The 18,179-nt window shown below is 43.7% G+C and overlaps 1 protein-coding gene across 4 annotated transcripts in view; it reads left to right on the top strand.

Annotated features, from left to right (window-relative positions):
* Positions 1 to 18,179, top strand: part of CPED1 (cadherin like and PC-esterase domain containing 1) — a 112,087-nt gene that overhangs the window by 41,260 nt on the left and 52,648 nt on the right. For all 4 annotated transcript variants that reach the window (XM_053404966.1, XM_053404963.1, XM_053404965.1 and 1 more), the window contains 8 exons: positions 10,792 to 10,927; positions 12,158 to 12,314; positions 12,800 to 12,942; positions 13,879 to 13,951; positions 14,255 to 14,422; positions 16,286 to 16,390; positions 17,122 to 17,291; positions 18,078 to 18,134. In XM_053404966.1, coding sequence (XP_053260941.1) covers positions 10,792 to 10,927; positions 12,158 to 12,314; positions 12,800 to 12,942; positions 13,879 to 13,951; positions 14,255 to 14,422; positions 16,286 to 16,390; positions 17,122 to 17,291; positions 18,078 to 18,134 — 1,009 coding nt within the window. The remainder of the gene's footprint in view (positions 1 to 10,791; positions 10,928 to 12,157; positions 12,315 to 12,799; positions 12,943 to 13,878; positions 13,952 to 14,254; positions 14,423 to 16,285; positions 16,391 to 17,121; positions 17,292 to 18,077; positions 18,135 to 18,179) is intronic.

Below are 18,179 nucleotides of genomic sequence, written 5' to 3'. Positions count from 1 at the left end.
TTGTGAAGCTGAGGCTCCAATACTTTGGCCATCTCATGAGAAGAGAAGACTCCCTGGAAAAGACCCTGGTGTTGGGAAAGATGGAGGGCACAAGGAGAAGGGGATGACAGAGGACAAGATGGTTGGACAGTGTTCTCAAAGCTGCCAACATGAGCTTAACCAAACTGCAGGAGGCAGTGGAAGACAGGAGTGCCTGGCGTACTCTTGTCCATGGGGTCACGAAGAGTCGGACATGATTAAACAACTAAACAACAACACCATATGGTGTTGTCATGAAGAACTTCTTCCTTTCTGTCAATATACCGATGGAACTTCCATTATGTGTTTATATATGCTTCCGCACTGCTTAACTCTGGACTCGGCTACACAGCTGCCAATGAAATGTTTTAAATGTGTCGCAAAGCGCAATACACAAATGTGATGCGATGGTGAGCGATGGTGAGCTGTGCAATATTCAATGTATTTTTCAAAACTTTTTTTAAGAAAGAATTTTTTATATGTGTGTAGATTCTGTGGGATTTTTTATATTTTTTTGTAGCTTCACTAAATACCTGTCACCAGTGCCTCTATTTGAAATCCTAGAATCTCAACATTCTCTGAATTCTCACGTGGTGACCACGGTGGGAAAGCAAATTTTGCTTCCTCTTGTACTGTTTTCCTTTGTATCATAGTGACAGAGCCTTGAGAAACTGTTTAGAGGAGAAGGGTGACTGCCACATTCTTGGCACCTGGCCTAGTTTAAAAGGAGTCCGTTCCCTTTCTTCCTGAAGCCCTTTCCTTTCCACTTGATGCTCCTGCTGCTGAAAATGTTGCTGGTGCAGGAGCAGGTTTGTACAGAAGACACTGCTTTCCCCTGCAATGGAGCAGTGCAGAATTAGCAGTGAAGCAAACGAAAAGTCAGCTTAACTGGCACCTTGCCTGGCCACCCCACACTGGGACATACCCTTGCTTGACATTCACCAGAACTACTGCTGCTGTTCTGCCTTACTAATAAATAAATACTCAGGGCCAAAGTTGGTGCAATGCTCAGCAGCCCTGATTTTTTTTTGTGCATTTGCCTGCAAAAAAATGTAAAAGGTCTCGGTTTCATGTAAAGACTCCTGATTCCTGCATACATCAACCTAGCTCTGTGTGTGTTTGTGTATCGGAAGAGTGCAGCTTGTTGTGCTGCACATCACTCTTGGCCCTTCTGGCTATTTTGCTGGGGTTCGTAGTGGCAAAACCAAAGATTGTTCTGCTGTTAGATAATCTTCAGACGGAACATGGAACAGAGAAGCATTATTGTTTTAAATTAATACCCTATTCAAAACAAAGGCTGGAATCCAAAGAGGCGCACGATTAGTTCTGCGTGACCCAGATGGATCTGGGGTTTGTTTTGCATTTTATTATTGGGGGAGGGGGAGTCACAAACACTGTTGTGCATTTGGACGTTAACATATAAGTGGGCCTGCAACAAAATGTTGCAGTGTGGAGTGCTTATGTTCAGGGTTCCAAATAGCCAGCCCGTGTCCTTGTCACGGATAGTCTAGCCCAGGGGTAGTCAATCTTTTTTACCTTAAAAAAGGGTAAAGGGCTCCTGAGAGTTAAGTCCAATAGCAGACGACTCTGGGGTTGCGGCGCTCATCTCGCTTTACAGGCTGAGGGAGCCGGCGTTTGTCCGCAGACAGTTTTTCCGGGTCATGACTAAGCCGCTTCTGGCACAACGGAACACCGAAACCAGAGCACCACACAGAAACGCCGTTTACCTTCCCACTGGAGTGGTACCTATTTATCTACTTGCACTGGTGTGCTTTCGAACTTCTAGGTTGGCAGGAGCAGGGACTGAGCAACGGGAGCTCAGCCCGTCGCGGGGATTCGAACTGCTGACCTTCTGATCGGCAAGCCCAAGAGGTTCAGTGATTTAGACCACAGCGCCACCCACATCCCTTTTTTATACCTACCACCCACTAATGCATCTTTCTTGATGGTAAATTTACTTACCGCCCACCAGTGCTCAATGGAAGGAGGATTCAGCTTGTGCCATAGAACCTCCTACCGCCTACCTAGAATCCTGAAACGCCCACTAGTGGGTGATAGGAACCTGGTTGACAACCCCTGGTCTAGCCCAGTCCCCCTCTTGCACAGAGTTTTCTGTTTTATTTCCCTAACATTTGGTCAATATTCCACAGCTACTGAGCTTGCTCAGTCCTCATTTGGCTGTTTGGGGTATTTCCTCCCCACCCACCCACCCACCCACCCACTGGGCAGGTTGCCTATGTTTTAAATATATTTCTGCAAACCTTGGGGGTTCCCCATGCCTGCTCATACCTTCCTCTTGTGCATGAATGGCACTGTTTCAGTTGCATACGGATCCACATTATAATGATCAACAGATCAAACGAGATTTTTGTTACTTCGAGACCACTTCAAATATGCCAAATTCTCCATATGGGAAGTAATACCATGAAGAAAAGAGCATGGGAACCATGCTGAAAATGGCCTATGAACCATTTTGTTGTGTGTACCTTCACTGAGTTGAAGGGAACTTAGGTTGAGTCCTAGTTATGGTTTAAAGGGGGAGTTCAGCACTATGCCATTGTTTTCTGTAAGACAGCAGTGCTTTATCGTATCTGCATTTTAGAGTGCTGTTATCTGACACCCCCAAAAGCAAGATCATTTGGACAATGCTATTCTGCATTTCCCAAAGCTTATATCCCATCATTGTGGCTGAATGGTTGAGGGTTTCATCCTTCACTTTCTAGTTTTCCATCCTAACCGCTTTGAAAACCATGGATAATCAGAAAACTGTGCTTCAGAACAGTTAGCTTATTCAGTAGATAATTTGACTGGTATGTGCAAGCTTTTTCGAAAGGCTAGGTCATTGTGGTTGGAGAAATGAAAGTATTTTTCTCTCTGAGTTAGGCTCTGTTTCATTTTATTTTATTTTTAATGCTCGAAGATTTTCTTGCACCTTTTCCAAACATTCGGATGAGGTGGTATAATACTTTCTAATATGTAGCTGCTTGCAGACATAATTGATCAGAATTTCTCTTTACAAAATGTTCAGCGTTCTCTCTTAATAAAGAGGAGGCATGGGAAGATACAGAGAGATAAGTTAAATTGTTTCCCTTGATGCAAGTGTTAAAGCCTTCTTTAAACACATCCCAGTCCTCGATATGTTTTCATTGACGTTTTGGATATGGTGGATTAAATAACAGAAGGGGGAAAAGACGAATCAAGACACAGTTATTACTTTCCTTATATACTTGATGTTTGTCAGGGATTTTGGGTGCCAATTCATGCTGCAATACTCTCTGCTATAAAACAGTGGATTGATAGTTGTCTGTCATATGTGAATAACTGCACGTAGTTGGCCAGGTGCAAAGGAGGACAGGACTAATAATAATTATTATTATTATTTATACCCCGCCCATCTGGCTGGGCCTCCCCAGCCACTCTGGGCGGCTCCCCCCCCAAAAAAAATCAAAATACTGTAATACATCAAACATTAAAAGCTTCCCTAAACAGGGCTGCCTTCAGATGTCTTCTAAAAGTCTGGTAGTTGTTGTTCTCTTTGATATCTGGTGGGAGAGCGTTCCACAGGGAGGGCGCCACCACCGAGAAGGCCCTCTGCCTGGTTCCCTGTAACTTGGCTTCTCGCAGTGAGGGAACCGCCAGAAGGCCCTCAGTGCTGGACCTCAGTGTCCGGGCAGAACGATGGGGGTGGAGACCCTTCTTTAGGTATTCTGGGCCAAGGCAGTTTACTATTATGCACTTAATAGTAGTGGAGGAATACATTTAAGCAGGTGTAGCTTGCATGGCAAGGGGATATAGCTTTGCCCATGCTATAAAATGGTAGGAATGATGTGATACAAGTATGTGATACAAACTGCACACTGTAGAGATATGATTTTGATCAGGGAGAAAAGGATTAAACGTCTTCTCCTTTCACTGGTGCTTCAATAAATTGGCTTCCCCCTAAATGCCCACCACCAACACTCACAGCTTGGACTATGGGGCTCGGATGGTGGATTTGACATGTACTGACTGTGTAGCTTGGCTCTTGAAGTCCCTGATGGGTGCTCAGCGTTATGTATTCAATGGGCTGTGTTTGCCTGAGTTTGAGTCTGGATTAAGGATTCTGATCCCCTGTGTTCTGATTTGATACATGATATCCAATCACAGGACATTTCAGAATTTGGGCCTCTGCCATTGGCCCTTAAACTCTGAGTCATGATTCACAGCTCTGAAGTCTAGACAGCTGATGATGTTGGGAGTGGGAGTGGCCCAGGCCTTCAGAAATGTGTACAGTGGTACCTCGGGTTAAGAACTTAATTCGTTCTGGAGGTCTGTTCTTAACCTGAAACTGTTCTTAACCTGAGGTAGCACTTTAGCTAATGAGACCTCCCACTGTTGCCGTGCGATTTGTGTTCTCATCCTGAAGCAAAGTTCTTACCCGAGGTACTATTTCTGGGTTAGCAGAGTCTATAACATGAAGCGTCTGTAACCCGGGTACCATTCTGATGTAAAATGAGGCAAAACGTGATTTGATTTGTTTGTATCTCTCACTCTTGTTGGCAAGTGTGGCAGCAAGCAAACTGTTACCAGAGAAAGTTTCCCGACTTCCTAAAGGGAAGCACTGTGACTGATATGTTCAGGAAATTCAAATTAATAGAGGGGCACTCATTTCTGCCTTCTTGATTTTCACAAACCCACAGATCTTCCTTTACACGGGCATTCTGATTCTCTTCCTATCCTAATGTAGTGTCTCTGTGTTCTCGTTCAGGCCAATGAGGAAAAACCTGTGTTCCTTCACAGAAGCAGCTGCTAGCTATACAAAAAGAACGTCCAATACTATCCTCTCACAGCCAGACCCTAGAATAAACCTACGGTGGAATAATGGCTTCTTACTTTGACACATTCTCCTTCGTGGGACGAGTCATTAGGCAGGACATAGATCTTTGTACTTTTTGCAGAGAAAAGAATCATTGGGTTTCTCCCCCCCCCCACTACGCTGACAGGATTGCACTGTGACACATTTATTGTGGAATAATCTTCTGCGGGCCAGAGCACACTTCATCAGACGCATGAAATATTGCGCTCATTTGGCAGCTGAAGATATAGCTCTTGAAGTCTTTACAGAAGATTTGATCTATAAAACAAATGCAGAAGAACATTTGTCCCGTTACTCGGGGGGGGGGGCGTTATTCAGAGTGCCGTTCAAATCTAACCACAATACTTGGGCCGCATTCTTCGGAGTGGGGAAATTCATGAATCTATATTATCTTCTTGGGTTCTATTAATTGTTTATTAGTAGCTGCTCATCCTTTTTGGTCCCCTTCATGCGTACGCTGATGTATATGCTCTTTGCGACAGGGCCACCCATTCAAATATTGCCTTTGCTGCTGATTCCTGTTTATCTGCTGAAGCACTTTGCGTCACAACTGCCTGCTCTTCTGAACTTCTCTCTCTCTCTCTTGCAGTCATTTGATTGCACTTGCTTTATTATATGTGAAGGAAGCTGTTCAGTCATTAATAACTTTGCTGCACGAGGAATGTAGCTTTTAAACGACTCCAGCTCTGATTTATTCATCAAACCATATGCACTACGTGGGTTACTTAACCACAAGTAAACGAGGACCCCCTTCTGCTAGGTGCATCTTACAGCGCAATAATGTACAATTTTACTTGGGGGTCATAGTGGTACCTCAGGTTACAGATGCTTCAGGTTACAGACTCTGCTAACCCAGGAATAGTACCTCGGGTTAAGAACTTTGCTTCAGGATGAGAACAGAAATCGTGCAGCAGCAGCGCGGTGGCAGCGGGAGGCCCCATTAGCTAAAGTGGTGCTTCAGGTTAAGAACAGTTTCGGGTTAAGAACCGACCTCCAGAATGAATTAAGTTCTTAACCCGAGGTACCACTGTACAGATGAAGGAAACTGTCAATTTTCATCCTGCAAATTTCTTATCCCCCCCCCCATCTCAAATTCAGTTCTTGACAAAACAAAAACAAAAACCTTTCCTATGGGAGACAAATGAGGCATTGGCCATCATGATGACATTCATAGCCATGACCAAAGAAGAATCCAAAATTGCAAGTATTGGTTGATTATTACACATGTACCAAAGAGCAGTAGTTTGTTGCATAAAGCCTCTCCTCTTCCCAGAGGGGAGGGGTTGTGAGCAGAAATTGCTTCCCACGCTTGCAGGGAGGCATGGCCAGGCCCCCTGCATCACAGGAATCCTGGGCCCGTGTCATGCCCCCCAGCCAGCCAATTCGGCTGGGTGAGGGGTGTGGTTTAGCCACATTTAAATGGCTGCGGGTCCACGAAGAAGAAGAAGAAGAAGAAGAAGAGAGTTCGGATTTGATATCCCGCTTTATCACTACCCTAAGGAGCCTCAAAGCAGCTAACATTCTCCTTTCCCTTCCTCCCCCACAACAAACACTCTGTGAGGTGAGTGGGGCTGAGAGACTTCAGAGAAGTGTGACTGGCCCAAGGTCACCCAGCAGCTGCATGTGGAGGAGCGGAGACGCGAACCCGGTTCACCAGGTTACGAGTCCACCGCTCTGAACCACTACACCACACTGGCTCTCACCGCAACAGCTCTTCCTTGTTTTGTTCTTGCTTCCTCAGATCACCTCCCTGTCCTCCCTCTAGGTTTTGCTTCAGCACCTGACCTTGCTATGGAGCTCGGTTGGTCGCCTGTTCAAGGGGCCTGGTAGGAATTTTTTCCACTTGGTGGATTTGCACCAGCCACTTGATTTTTCACCTACCTCGTAGCAAATCATCACAACTTTGTAAGGTTTGGCAGTTAGGCATTGGAAAACGCGTTGTGTGTCTGAGGGGAGGTTGTGGCCATCACTTACCCCTCCCCTTGAAGGGTATTCTGTTAAAGGAATCCGGCGGTCGTGGTTCCTGTCCGATGCCCAGGTGGTGGCTAGGGCCTTGGCATGACCCTCCGGTGACTCTAGGGGAAAGCTTCCAGTTGATTTGCACCACCAAGCTCTCCCTACAGTTTGTTAACCCTTGTGTGACTCCCTGCTGAGAAGACAGGAGTCAACTATAGTCTGTTCGGTTCCAATGCCTAAGCCAATACCAATACCACTCACATTCTGTAACCAATAAAGTTGTGGCCTTTTTTAGCCCATTAACCTAAAATAGGTAACGGTAAAGGTACCCCTGACCATTAGGTCCAGTCGTGACCGACTCTGGGATTGTGCGCTCATCTCACTCTATAGGCCGAGGGAGCCGGCGTTTGTCCGCAGACAGCTTCCGGGTCATGTGGCCAGCATGACTAAGCCGCTTCTGGCGAACCAGAGCATTACACGGAAACGCCGTTTACCTTCCCGCCGGAGCGGTACTTATTTATCTACTTGCACTTTTGACGTGCTTTCGAACTGCTAGGTTGGCAGGAGCAGGGACCGAGCAACGGGAGCTCACCCCATCGAGGCGATTCGAACCGCCGACCTTCTGATCGGCAAGTCCTAGGCTCTGTGGTTTAACCCACAGCGCCACCCACATCCCTAACCTAAAATACTTGTGTCCTAATAATAATAATAATAATAATAATAATAATAATAATTTTATTTATATCCCGCCCTCCCCAGCCGAAGCCGGGCTCAGAGCAGCTAACAATAAAAGTATCACAGCATCCTAAAATCATTTCATTCTAAAATCAATTCAGAATCAAATTAATGGCAACCATTGGGCTAGAATGTCTTATTTCATCACAAAGTGGGGAGCGGGGCCTCAACTCACAAGCCTATGTATCATTTCCTTGGAGTAACCTCTTGCTGCTTACTTCTGACTGCACCAGTTTTGTTAAGCTGTAACAATAGATCTTCAGCCAGCTGTATGCAGCCAGCTGAAGTTCAATCTTTCGCTTTAAATTCGAAATGCAAACAATCTTGCTAAGAGGTGCTGCCATTTAGAATGAAGTAGGAGCCACATCAAAAGAAAGAAAAGATGTATCCAGCCTCTGACTGAGTACTTTCTTAGCGCTCTGGCTTTCTCTATGCTAACTGGTGCAAGCAAACTTGGAAACCTCAATATTCCCCTAATTCACTTCCCAAAGCAAAGACCATCACTTACCCAGGTGCTCTTGAGTAATTACGTCATTGCTTCTGTTCTGAAATAAGTCCTGTTGTTCATGGTATAGTATGGCACTACAGTGGTACCTTGGGTTACATACGCTTCAGGTTACATACGCTTCAGGTTACAGACTCCGCTAACCCAGAAATAGTGCTTCAGGTTAAGAATTTTGCTTCAGGATGAGAACAGAAATCGTGCTCCGGCGGTGCGGCAGCAGCAGGAGGCCCCATTAGCTAAAGTGGTGCGTCAGGTTAAGAACAGTTTCAGGTTAAGTACGGAACGAATTAAGTACTTAACCCGAGGTACCACTGTAATAATCATAACTGTAATCAGATCGTTGTGGCCTTGTATGCATCTGCCAAGGTACTTTGGAATGTGTATTCTTTTGAATAATATTTTGTCACCAATTCCTTATTCCTGTGCAATAATTAGACATCCTGCAGCCTCAATTATGTTCTTGGATTGGCATATTGAAATAAAGTGCATCTGTTTAAGTAGAAGTTATATTAATCACTTAATAAGCTTAGCACTGTGTGGTCTCATGCTAAGTAATGAGATCTGGGAATAATAAGAACAGCTTGACTTCTCTCTTAAGCATTAAGAAATGTCTAAAAATGGACTTTGCTGCAGTTAATAAAAAGCCACACCACATATGAACAAAAAAGGCATTGTCACAAAAGAGTGGGGAAGGGAAAGGGAGAGCACGCCCTCTACTGGCAGATCTCATTACAATACGTTTGCAGTTCCATCACAGTAGATAACTTCTGTGAAGCAATTTATTGGTGCTATACCAGAAGCATTTGATTCAACTGATTGGCAGCATTCCATTGATTCGATTACTTATATAAAGCACCAGATATGTTCACTTCCTATCCCACCATTTTGTGCAATGTGTAAAGCATATCATAAGCCCCCTCATGGAAATATATGACTCTTTCAGCCCTATCTTATGCATGTTTACTTTAGAAGTCCCAAGGTGTTTGGTGGAGCTTACTCTCAGGAAAGTGTGCATATCGGATCACAGCCTCAAGAACGTAATTGTGGGCTTAACCATTTCAAGGAATTTGGGTATGCCAAACTTTCCCTCGTTTTTTTCTGAATGGGTGCAATCCTCTGTGTGCTTATTTCAGAATAGATCCCATTAAAGTCAGTGGGACCTATAACCCAGTAAGTCAGCTAAACTTTTGTTGTGCTAGCCAAAGCCCATGGCATCATCCGAAGTAGGGGGGTGGGGAAAACAGCAGTCACTACATTTGCAGTAAAACCATGATCAGATCCACTGAAATTTCTTTTCCTTTTTTTCTTTTCTTTGTTAGGTCTTTTTCTCAGCTTACTCTCTTTTTTAAAAAGAATTTATTTATTTGGTTTTTCAGATTAAAGCTTCACAATCACATATCCAACATACAACATAAAAACAAGATTCCAAAGAATCTCCTTGACTTCCCTCCTCCCCTTTGTGGGTCCTACTTTTAATCATTTCCTCCTACATCTTTTATGACAATCCAAACCTTTTACACCTCCATTATGTCCAAAATTCACCATTAAACTAGAAGTGTTATTCCAATCCTACTAACGATTTCAGCTGTTCACAATGTTTTTCAGGATAAATTATAAATTTTCCTCATTACTTATTAAAATTTTGGTCTTCCTGATTTCTTCTTCTTCTGGTCATTTTTGCCATTTCGGCATAATCCAGCAACTTGATCTGCCATTCTTCTCTGATTGGGACTTGATCTTCTTTCTATCCCTGGGCCCATAACATCTGCACAGCCGTGATCATACATAAATATAGTCTTTTCTGCTCCATTGGAATTTCAGCACCTAAAAGAAAGGCTTTGGGGTTTGGTTTTTAGAAAAAGTTATTTTAAACATTCCCCCCCCAATGCATTATATATCATATCCACTGAAATTTCTTATTACACAGAATAAAAAGTAATTCTCAAATAAAATGTGCAAATTAGATCTCAGAGTCCCCATTGCAATTGACTGTTAATTATAAGGGTGTTTGTAGAATCATAGAATTGTAGAGTTGGAAGAGACCACAAAGGTCTTCTAGTCTAACCCCTGCAATGCAGGAATCTTTTGCCCAAGGTGGGGCTTGAACCTGCAACCCGAAGATTAAGAGTCTAGTGCTCTACTGACTAAGCTATCCCAGCAGTTACTGCCACAGCCACCTCTGCCTTCATCCAGCCCCCACCTGCCTGCCACCTTTCTGATATCCAGTCCAAGGAGTGGCACTGCTTATCAGCTTTGCCCTTAGTGTCGGTGTTGCCCTTGCAGAACTCAGGATGGAGGGAGATGGGGACATAGCTAGAATTAGTGGGCTCTGCATGTCGTTGACTCTGGCTCCACTTCATTTTGGCCTCCCTGTCTTCTTCCCCATCAGTTTCACTGAGCATGAGCCACCATAGATGGTCTTGGAAGACCAACAACTTCCCACTTTGAATTCAGTTAAGCCTGTAAGGACCTGACAAAGTGTCTGAAAATCTTCCCCCACTGGAAATCTTATATAAGCCACTCTGCGTCTCCTGTAAGAAGAACATGGCATGAGCATAATAAATAAAATGTAAGAAGGTGGAATAATAAAGTGTTCTGTGTACACGGAGAAACGTTAAAGCGGAAAGTAATAACAAAACATTGCAATTCCCGAAAAGAGAGGCGTTAGCTACTTTAACAATCTTCTCGTTTTCGTTCCTTCTCCAACTTGATGTTGTTTCAGATGTACATCTTCCAGTTGCCCTTTCTGCCTGCCCCGAATCAAACATTGTACCTCTTCATACCATGAAGTCCCAAGATGATAACAGAAGGACAAGTTTTACACAAATGTTGCATCGGCCGATCGAGAACGCTCAGCAGTAAGAGACTAGTTTTCTGTTCTTAATAACTGCGTCTGCATGGGTTGAACTAGATGTTACAATTTTCCCGTGATGTATTTGGATTCCTTTATGATGCCAGTTTTGGAACTGGAAGGGGTATTTGCAAGGAACCGTTCCCTAAACAAGGCTGCCTTCAGATGTCAGATAGTTGTTTATCTCCTTGACATCTGAAGGGAGGGCGTTTCACAGGGCAGGCACCACTACCAAGAAGGCCCTCTGCCTGGTTCCCTGTAACCTCACTTCTTGCAGGGAGAGAACCACCAGAAGACCCTTGGAGCGGAATGATGGGGGTGGAGACGCTCCTTCAGGTATACTGGGCCAAGGCCGTTTAGGGCTTTAGAGGTCAGCACTAACACTTTGAATTGTGCTGGGAAACATACTGGGAGCCAATGTAAGTCTTTCAAGACCTGTGTTATACTGAACTATAGTGAAGTATTATGTGAATGAGCCTATCCTCGTTCCATGCTCACATGCAGCAGGTTATGGGTGCCCAGGGTGTGTGATGTCATGATGTTACACGCACACACACCCCGGCCTCAGAACCTGACTTCCAGTCCCACTGAAAGTCAGGTTCCGAGACCTTAGAAAGCATCTCTGTGGTCTCGTGAGGCCTCGGAGGTGACTTCCGGTGCTCCATGAGGCACCAGAAGTTGCGTCTTGGGCCCCACAGTGTAGGGTGCTCGGGCACCCAGTGCCCCCTATAGTTGGTGACCCTGCTCACATGCAACCAATTTTCTCTCCCCCATTGTTGCGGCTGCAAGGAAAACACCTGAGGCTTTTGTTTCTGCTTTTGTTCAATCACAACTTGTCATGTCATCTGAACGGACAAAACTGTGGCTAATGTTAACTATGGCTTGCATTAAGCAAGCAAATATTTACCATATGGCTAAACTGGTGTTTAGCATAGCATCAAAATGTGGCCGGGGTGTCCAAATTGGAGCAGGCTGGTTCTGCAAGGCTTTGGGGGTATATTGCTGCTATGTGAAATGGAGGGCGAAGGTTGGTGTCTGAATTGTGCAGTGAGATATTTTCAAAACTACGGGTCCTCAGAAAGTGGGGTACCATTGTGACTCTATTTCAGCAGGAAAATGTTTGGACCAGCACTGAGGAACATAATGGGAGGCATTTTTGTGCCAGTTAAACAGGAAGGGAAGAACTGTTTATAGAAAGGAAGCAGCCCTTGCCTAACACTGTGCTGTCATTTTCCAGGCATCCATCACCCGCTAAAGACACCTTTAAAATTCAAGACATTTCAGTCATCATCAAAGTGTACGTGCTGGTGACATCTTTAACACCTCTGCGGGCATTCATTCATTCGACTGCTGTCGTCTGGTATCCGCCCAAGAAGAAGCACTTTTCAGTCAAGGTAAGCCTGTGCTTTCATCTTCATTTCAGTTTTATTACCAAAGAGTTTGGAAAAACACTTGGTGTGTTGGTTTGTTTTATTTTCCCACTTGTGTAAGAAGCTCTTTGCATCTTATCCACCGTGCACTGAAATGAAAGTTGGCTTTACAAATGCACGTGTGAGAGTGCTCAGATTTTGAAATCAGCTAGAGATGTGCAGAATACAATCTCTTTCTCTTTTTTAAGTTCCCACCCATGTTTTTCTCTGTCTATCATTTCCACCCTTTTAGACTTTGACCGGATTGTGGTACAGCCAGTTCCTTCAGCATCCGGTAGATGCTGATAGTATGTTAGGGTCCTTATTTCAGCCAGACTGCATATTACAGATATAATCTTGGATCCCATCTCTTGCTGGGCTGTGGCTTCACGAATTTCATGAAGATGAAGAAATGCAACATAATTCAGGGTTTTGAAAACTCCTGCGTTTTTTTTCCTTTTCATTTGCAGCTGCAAGCCTTTTTCGAAACCGTCTTGAAAGGCAGTTCTCCACAGCAGGCGCTAGAGGACATGAAAGAAGCAATAACCAAACTCTTATTGATAACTGAGGTTTTTAGTGAAGCCCCTTCTTCCGGACCAAAGACCTCCAGCCAGTAAGGAGATTGAAGCACACAAACTGAAATAAGCTGAATTTTCTTAGAGATGCTCTTTGGAATATGAGGGTGCCTTGGACCTGGCTTCCAAAGTCTGGGACATAATGGAGCCATGTAGCTTTGCCTTGATGGGTTTATTTGAACGCTCAGAGTCTAAAACAGCGATAGATACAGAAAGAAGTATCTGTTGGTAAGGAGAAAGACTTCTTTTTTAAAAAGACACCTTCTTGGAATCTGCTATCTGAAGCCACTGAACACTTTCCAAGGTGTTTTGTTCCTTCCTGGTTAAAGTATTGTTGCAGGCAACCCCAATCTCTGAACGGTGCAAGATTCCAGGGTTTCCGGGCTCAGTTTCCTCTGAATGAGGGTCAGCGGAGATTGTGGTGTCTTTATAATATATGGTTTATTTACACATATACACAACTTGAGCCTACAGTGGAGGGGCTCACAGCCTCAATACCCCAAGAGGGTCTTGCTTCTCCTATTGCCCCTGCCTTCGATTCTGGCAGAAATCAGACATGGCTCTCACTCTTTGCCTTCTCAGCCTGCTGCCTTGCTGCCAGCTTCCAGTTTCTAGTTCACATAATTCGACTCTCAATTCCGGCCTTTGTCTTTCTAACTCCCAGCGAATTGAAGGAGGGGCCCCCACCCATTTTCTGTCTGGCACAGAGTCACTTCCTTTGTTTCCTTAATGGCCCATAGTTAGAGGGCCATTATCTCTCCAGGAAGCTAGCCTGGCTAGTCCAGGATTTGAATCCTGGTTTCATGCATACAATCTATCTCCACCCCCTCTACAAAAAACAAAACCCCTCGTAACAGTATTACTCACAGGCCAGTCATTCAAATGGGGAAAGGGGGCTTTCTGAAATCTGTATCTTAGGTCATTGCCTCCTTTGAAGACAGAACCAACTCTTCATTTCTGTCATCCTACTTCAGGTGCAGTTCCTGCTTTCAGATGCTAACCTTTGACGTTGGGCTCAGCAGCTCTATGGATCCGGTTATTCTTGAGGTAAGCAAGCGTCGGCATCTTCTCCCCACATGAGCAGCTGCCTGTGGCTAAGTGAGAGGAAATCCTATAGGAAGTCCCAGTGAAGTTTCCTTATACTGCAGAAACCACTGTGCTTTATGTTCACTGGAACGGTGAACATAAAAGTAAACCCAGAAACAGTAACATGAAACACCTTTTCTGTTCTGATAAACAAGCCCAGATGGATTCTATATTTATGGTCAAACTGTAGGTACTGAGAGCAGTGCACTTGATAAATATTCATCTCCGAATGAGTTAATAACCTTAAGTTAATAACCTTCCTAGGTACATGAACACTTTGATTTTCAAGCTGACGGAGAGTCGGATATTCAGGACCAAACTGTTAAAGAAACCCTTCTTGGAGATACTTTCAGAATCCTCTTATCAAATCAGTCATCTTCCTCTACTTTCTTTGAGGCTTTGCAGAACGTTTACCGATCAACAGGGATTAAGGTATTGGTAGATCTGTTTATCTAATATTTATTACACTTAATTAGTCGCTTTTTTAAAAAAACCAAACAATCTGATCACCCTGTAAAATATCTGTGCTTTTCTGTGTTTGTCCAGCATAAGAGTAAGGCTATACTCCTGCCAACCCAGCAACTTCTTTCTCAAAAAATCCTCTGCTACTCTCAACCAGGTTTAACTTGGCACCAGTGTTAACCATGGTTAATGTTACTCTATTTTGACTCAGAGGTGGGTCATGTCTTGTGCTATGAGGCAGAGATATGAGGTTCCAGAAACATGCTGCTGGCATGATGTAGAATCTCATAAGTTCAGATAGTATGCTCACCCTGTTTCTAGTATTCTGTTTATTTTAAGCACAATCCTGAACATGGTTTGCATTCTGTTATTATATGGGGAAAAAAACATTTTTTTTTCAACAGGCAGGAGAAGTTAGGAAAGTATAGGCTGACAATCCTCCAAACTATGGACCATTTCAGCCTATCCTATATATCTCAGATGGCTCAGTCTGCAGAGCATGAGACTCTTAATCTGGATTCAAGCTCCATGTTGGGGAAAAAGATTCCTGCATTGCAGGGGTTGGACTAGATGACCATCGTGGTCCCTTCCAACTCTATGATTCTAGGATGTATTTGAAGCTGTGCCTCCAATATCCCAATCCTAAACTCACTTACTTGATTTCAGCTGGCAGAACCAAACCATACACTTAAAGCACACCAGTACACATTTACTTACAATGGGGATGCAGGTGGCACTGTAGTGTAAACCACTGACCCTCTTGGGCTTGCCGATCAGAAGGTCAATGGTTCGAATCCCCATGATGGAGTGAGCTCCTGTTGCTCTGTCCCAGCTCCTGCCAACCTAGCAGTTCAAAAGCATGCCAGTGCAAGTAGATAAATAGGTACCACTGTGGTGGGAAGGTAAACAGCATTTCCGTGCACTCTGGCTTCCATCACAGTGTTCTGTTGTGCCAGAAGTAGTTTAGTCATGCTGGCCACATGACCTGGAAAGCTGTCTGTGGACAAATGCCGGCTTCATCGGCCTGAAAGCGAGATGAGCGCCTGTTATGTACTAAGCTTGGATCCTAGAACAATAGGCAAGTAGGATCCTAAAATGCAACAACCTGATTGGCCTTCAGGAGCAGCCCAATTAGACCCCAGGAGGAAGTTAATCAGCCTGTTAGGCCAGCAGGATACTAGGATGCAGCAGCAGCCAATCAGGCGCCAGGAGGGAAACATAATCAAGCAATCAGACGGTACTCATTTTGTAAATAATGTATATAAAGCCTGAGGTTTGGGGGGAAATCAATCACTGTTCCTATGAGCTGAAATAAAGAGCATGAAATCCCTACTCGACTCTGAGTATATTTCAGCGCCGCAACCCTGTAGTCACTTTTGATTGGACTTAACTGTCCAGCGTTCCTTAACCTTCTTACCTTACACATTTACAACACATGACTGCCAGCAAAGAAATATGGGAGCTATAGTTTGTTAAGAATGCTAGGAATTGTTGCTCTGTGAGGGGGTAACTCACAGCATTCTTTAGGGGGAAAGTTGTGTGTTTGAAATATGTGTTGGTCCTTAAAAGTATTATTATGGAGCTGTCCAGTGAGGCAATGCAAGGTGGATTTCTTCTGGATGTTGTGGTCATTATGCATGTGTCCATCTTCCAGCTGTTTGCCAGCAAAGGACAAGTTTATAAAAACCCAACAGATTCAAGTGATAAAGCTTTTTATTGGCCAAGGAGTCAGGGTGCCGGTAGCAGAGAGCTGTCTGCCTCAGAACACATGGACTTTGCCTTCGGACCCAAGGCTTCCCCTACTGCCTATGATCTTCTGCTTTCCTTTCACAGCAAGAGCATCTCCCAAAGGAATCTGACCATTGTCTAACTTTAGAAGAACTAAACCCACTGATCAATTTTGTAAAAGAGCTGCAGAATCTAGGACAATACGAAGTGGTAAGCCAACATCTGTGGGTTTGTTTTATAGCAAGTCTTTTTTGTCAATGCGAACATTTCCCCACATACCTTTGATACGATTTTTATTCACCAGAGCAGGAAGAAAGAAAATAGGGGGAAATATGTCTTATTTTTTTTAACGAGTAAGAGATACAAAGACTTATCAGTGTGTACTTATAATTTCACAAGGGCCGCATAATGTTGGATTAAATATTTTAGTGTGACAGCACCTATCATTTTGACCTCCCTGCCCATTGATATTAAACAGGCGCTCTCACTATCATTTTTTATACCAGCTGATTTTTTATTTCAACCTACACAGTTGTATAAGTTAGTTAGCTATATTTGCTTTAAAAGATTTACCGATTTTGCGTTCTACTGATCATTATTTACGTATATTTTTCAACAGCTTTGTGGCTTTAACTGGTTTATTGGTAATTAAACTATGTACACCACATAAACAACTATCTGACTTTTAGAAGACATCTGTAGGCAGCCCTGTTTAGGGAAGTTTTTAGTGTTTGATGGTTTTATTGTGTTTTTAATATTCTGTTGGAAGCCGTCCAGAGTGGCTGGGGAGGCCTGGCCAGATGGGTGGGGTATATGTAATGTTGTTGTTGTTGTTGTTGTTGTTGAGTTTTATGATTAAGCAGTCTATAAATATTTCTACAACTATAAATCAACTGCATGTCTTTACTAATCTGATCCACATTCACTTTTTTCCCTTTCAGCTGTTCCCCTCCGCTGTTCCCAAGACCCATTTTTTGATGCATGACCTTTATCGTATGGTGAATCCGGGGGAAAAACTTGGCTCGATCCTGGCTGTGCATTGGCTCCTTTCAAATTTACTTGAACAGTTGCACGTCATTAACAAAGTACCACGTGCCAACCTTCCAAAGGGGTAAGGTGGCAATTTGATCCTATTTCTGGGTTTAGAGATTGATTCCATGAAAAGATGACAACCCTTTGGACTTCTGCAATGATACACTTTGTTGCATCGAATCATACAGTTGGAAAGGACCCCTGGGGTCATCTAGTCAATTATAAATACAAATACCTTTCTTGGCATTAAGAGTTAAAACATTTCAAAACACTAGGATCAATTTAAAAGGGACGGGAGTGAGACTGTTGAGGATCACAAGGTACTAGATTGTTTTGCTTCACCCTGTCTATTCCCTAGAGCAGGGGTAGGCAAACTAAGGTCTGGGGGCCGGATTCAGCCCAATCGCCTTCTAAATCTGGCCCACGGACTGTCCGGGAATCAGCGTGTTTTTACATGAGTAGAATGTGTCCTTTCATTTAAAATGCATCTCTGGGTTATTTGTGAATAATATCTCTCGTTAGAGTGAACGAGCAGTTTCTCCACAATCGCATTGTGGTGGGGGATGGGTTGGTGTGTGAAATCAGGAAGTAGAGTGGTCAAGGCCACATTTGGCTTTGGCTTATTACCCACAAAGGAATGCAGCTCACTGTGATAAGATAGCAATTATTGATAACGTCTATAGTGTATGTGTAAGACAAGAAGAATGCCATAGGATCCACGTGACTTGGTTCTGTAAATCACGTTTCTAATATTAGACCAATGTTTCTTTGCAACTGGGCAAGGCGAAGATGTTCCCGTTCAGTCCTGATACTTCTAGCACTAAGAATCAAGGACTTTTAAGAATTATTTACTCTTTTTCCACAGGCAAAACAAGGATTCCAGAAATGTGCCTTGGATGAAAACCAAATGGTCAAGCCTTAGGTGAGAATTTAAAAGCACACCAGTACACATTTACTTACGGTACAT

The sequence above is a fragment of the Podarcis raffonei genome, chromosome 10 (genome assembly GCF_027172205.1).
Source record: "Podarcis raffonei isolate rPodRaf1 chromosome 10, rPodRaf1.pri, whole genome shotgun sequence".
Lineage (NCBI taxonomy): Eukaryota > Metazoa > Chordata > Lepidosauria > Squamata > Lacertidae > Podarcis > Podarcis raffonei.
The sequence above is the reverse complement of the archived record's forward strand: the minus strand, read 5'-3'. Positions and strand labels throughout refer to the sequence as shown.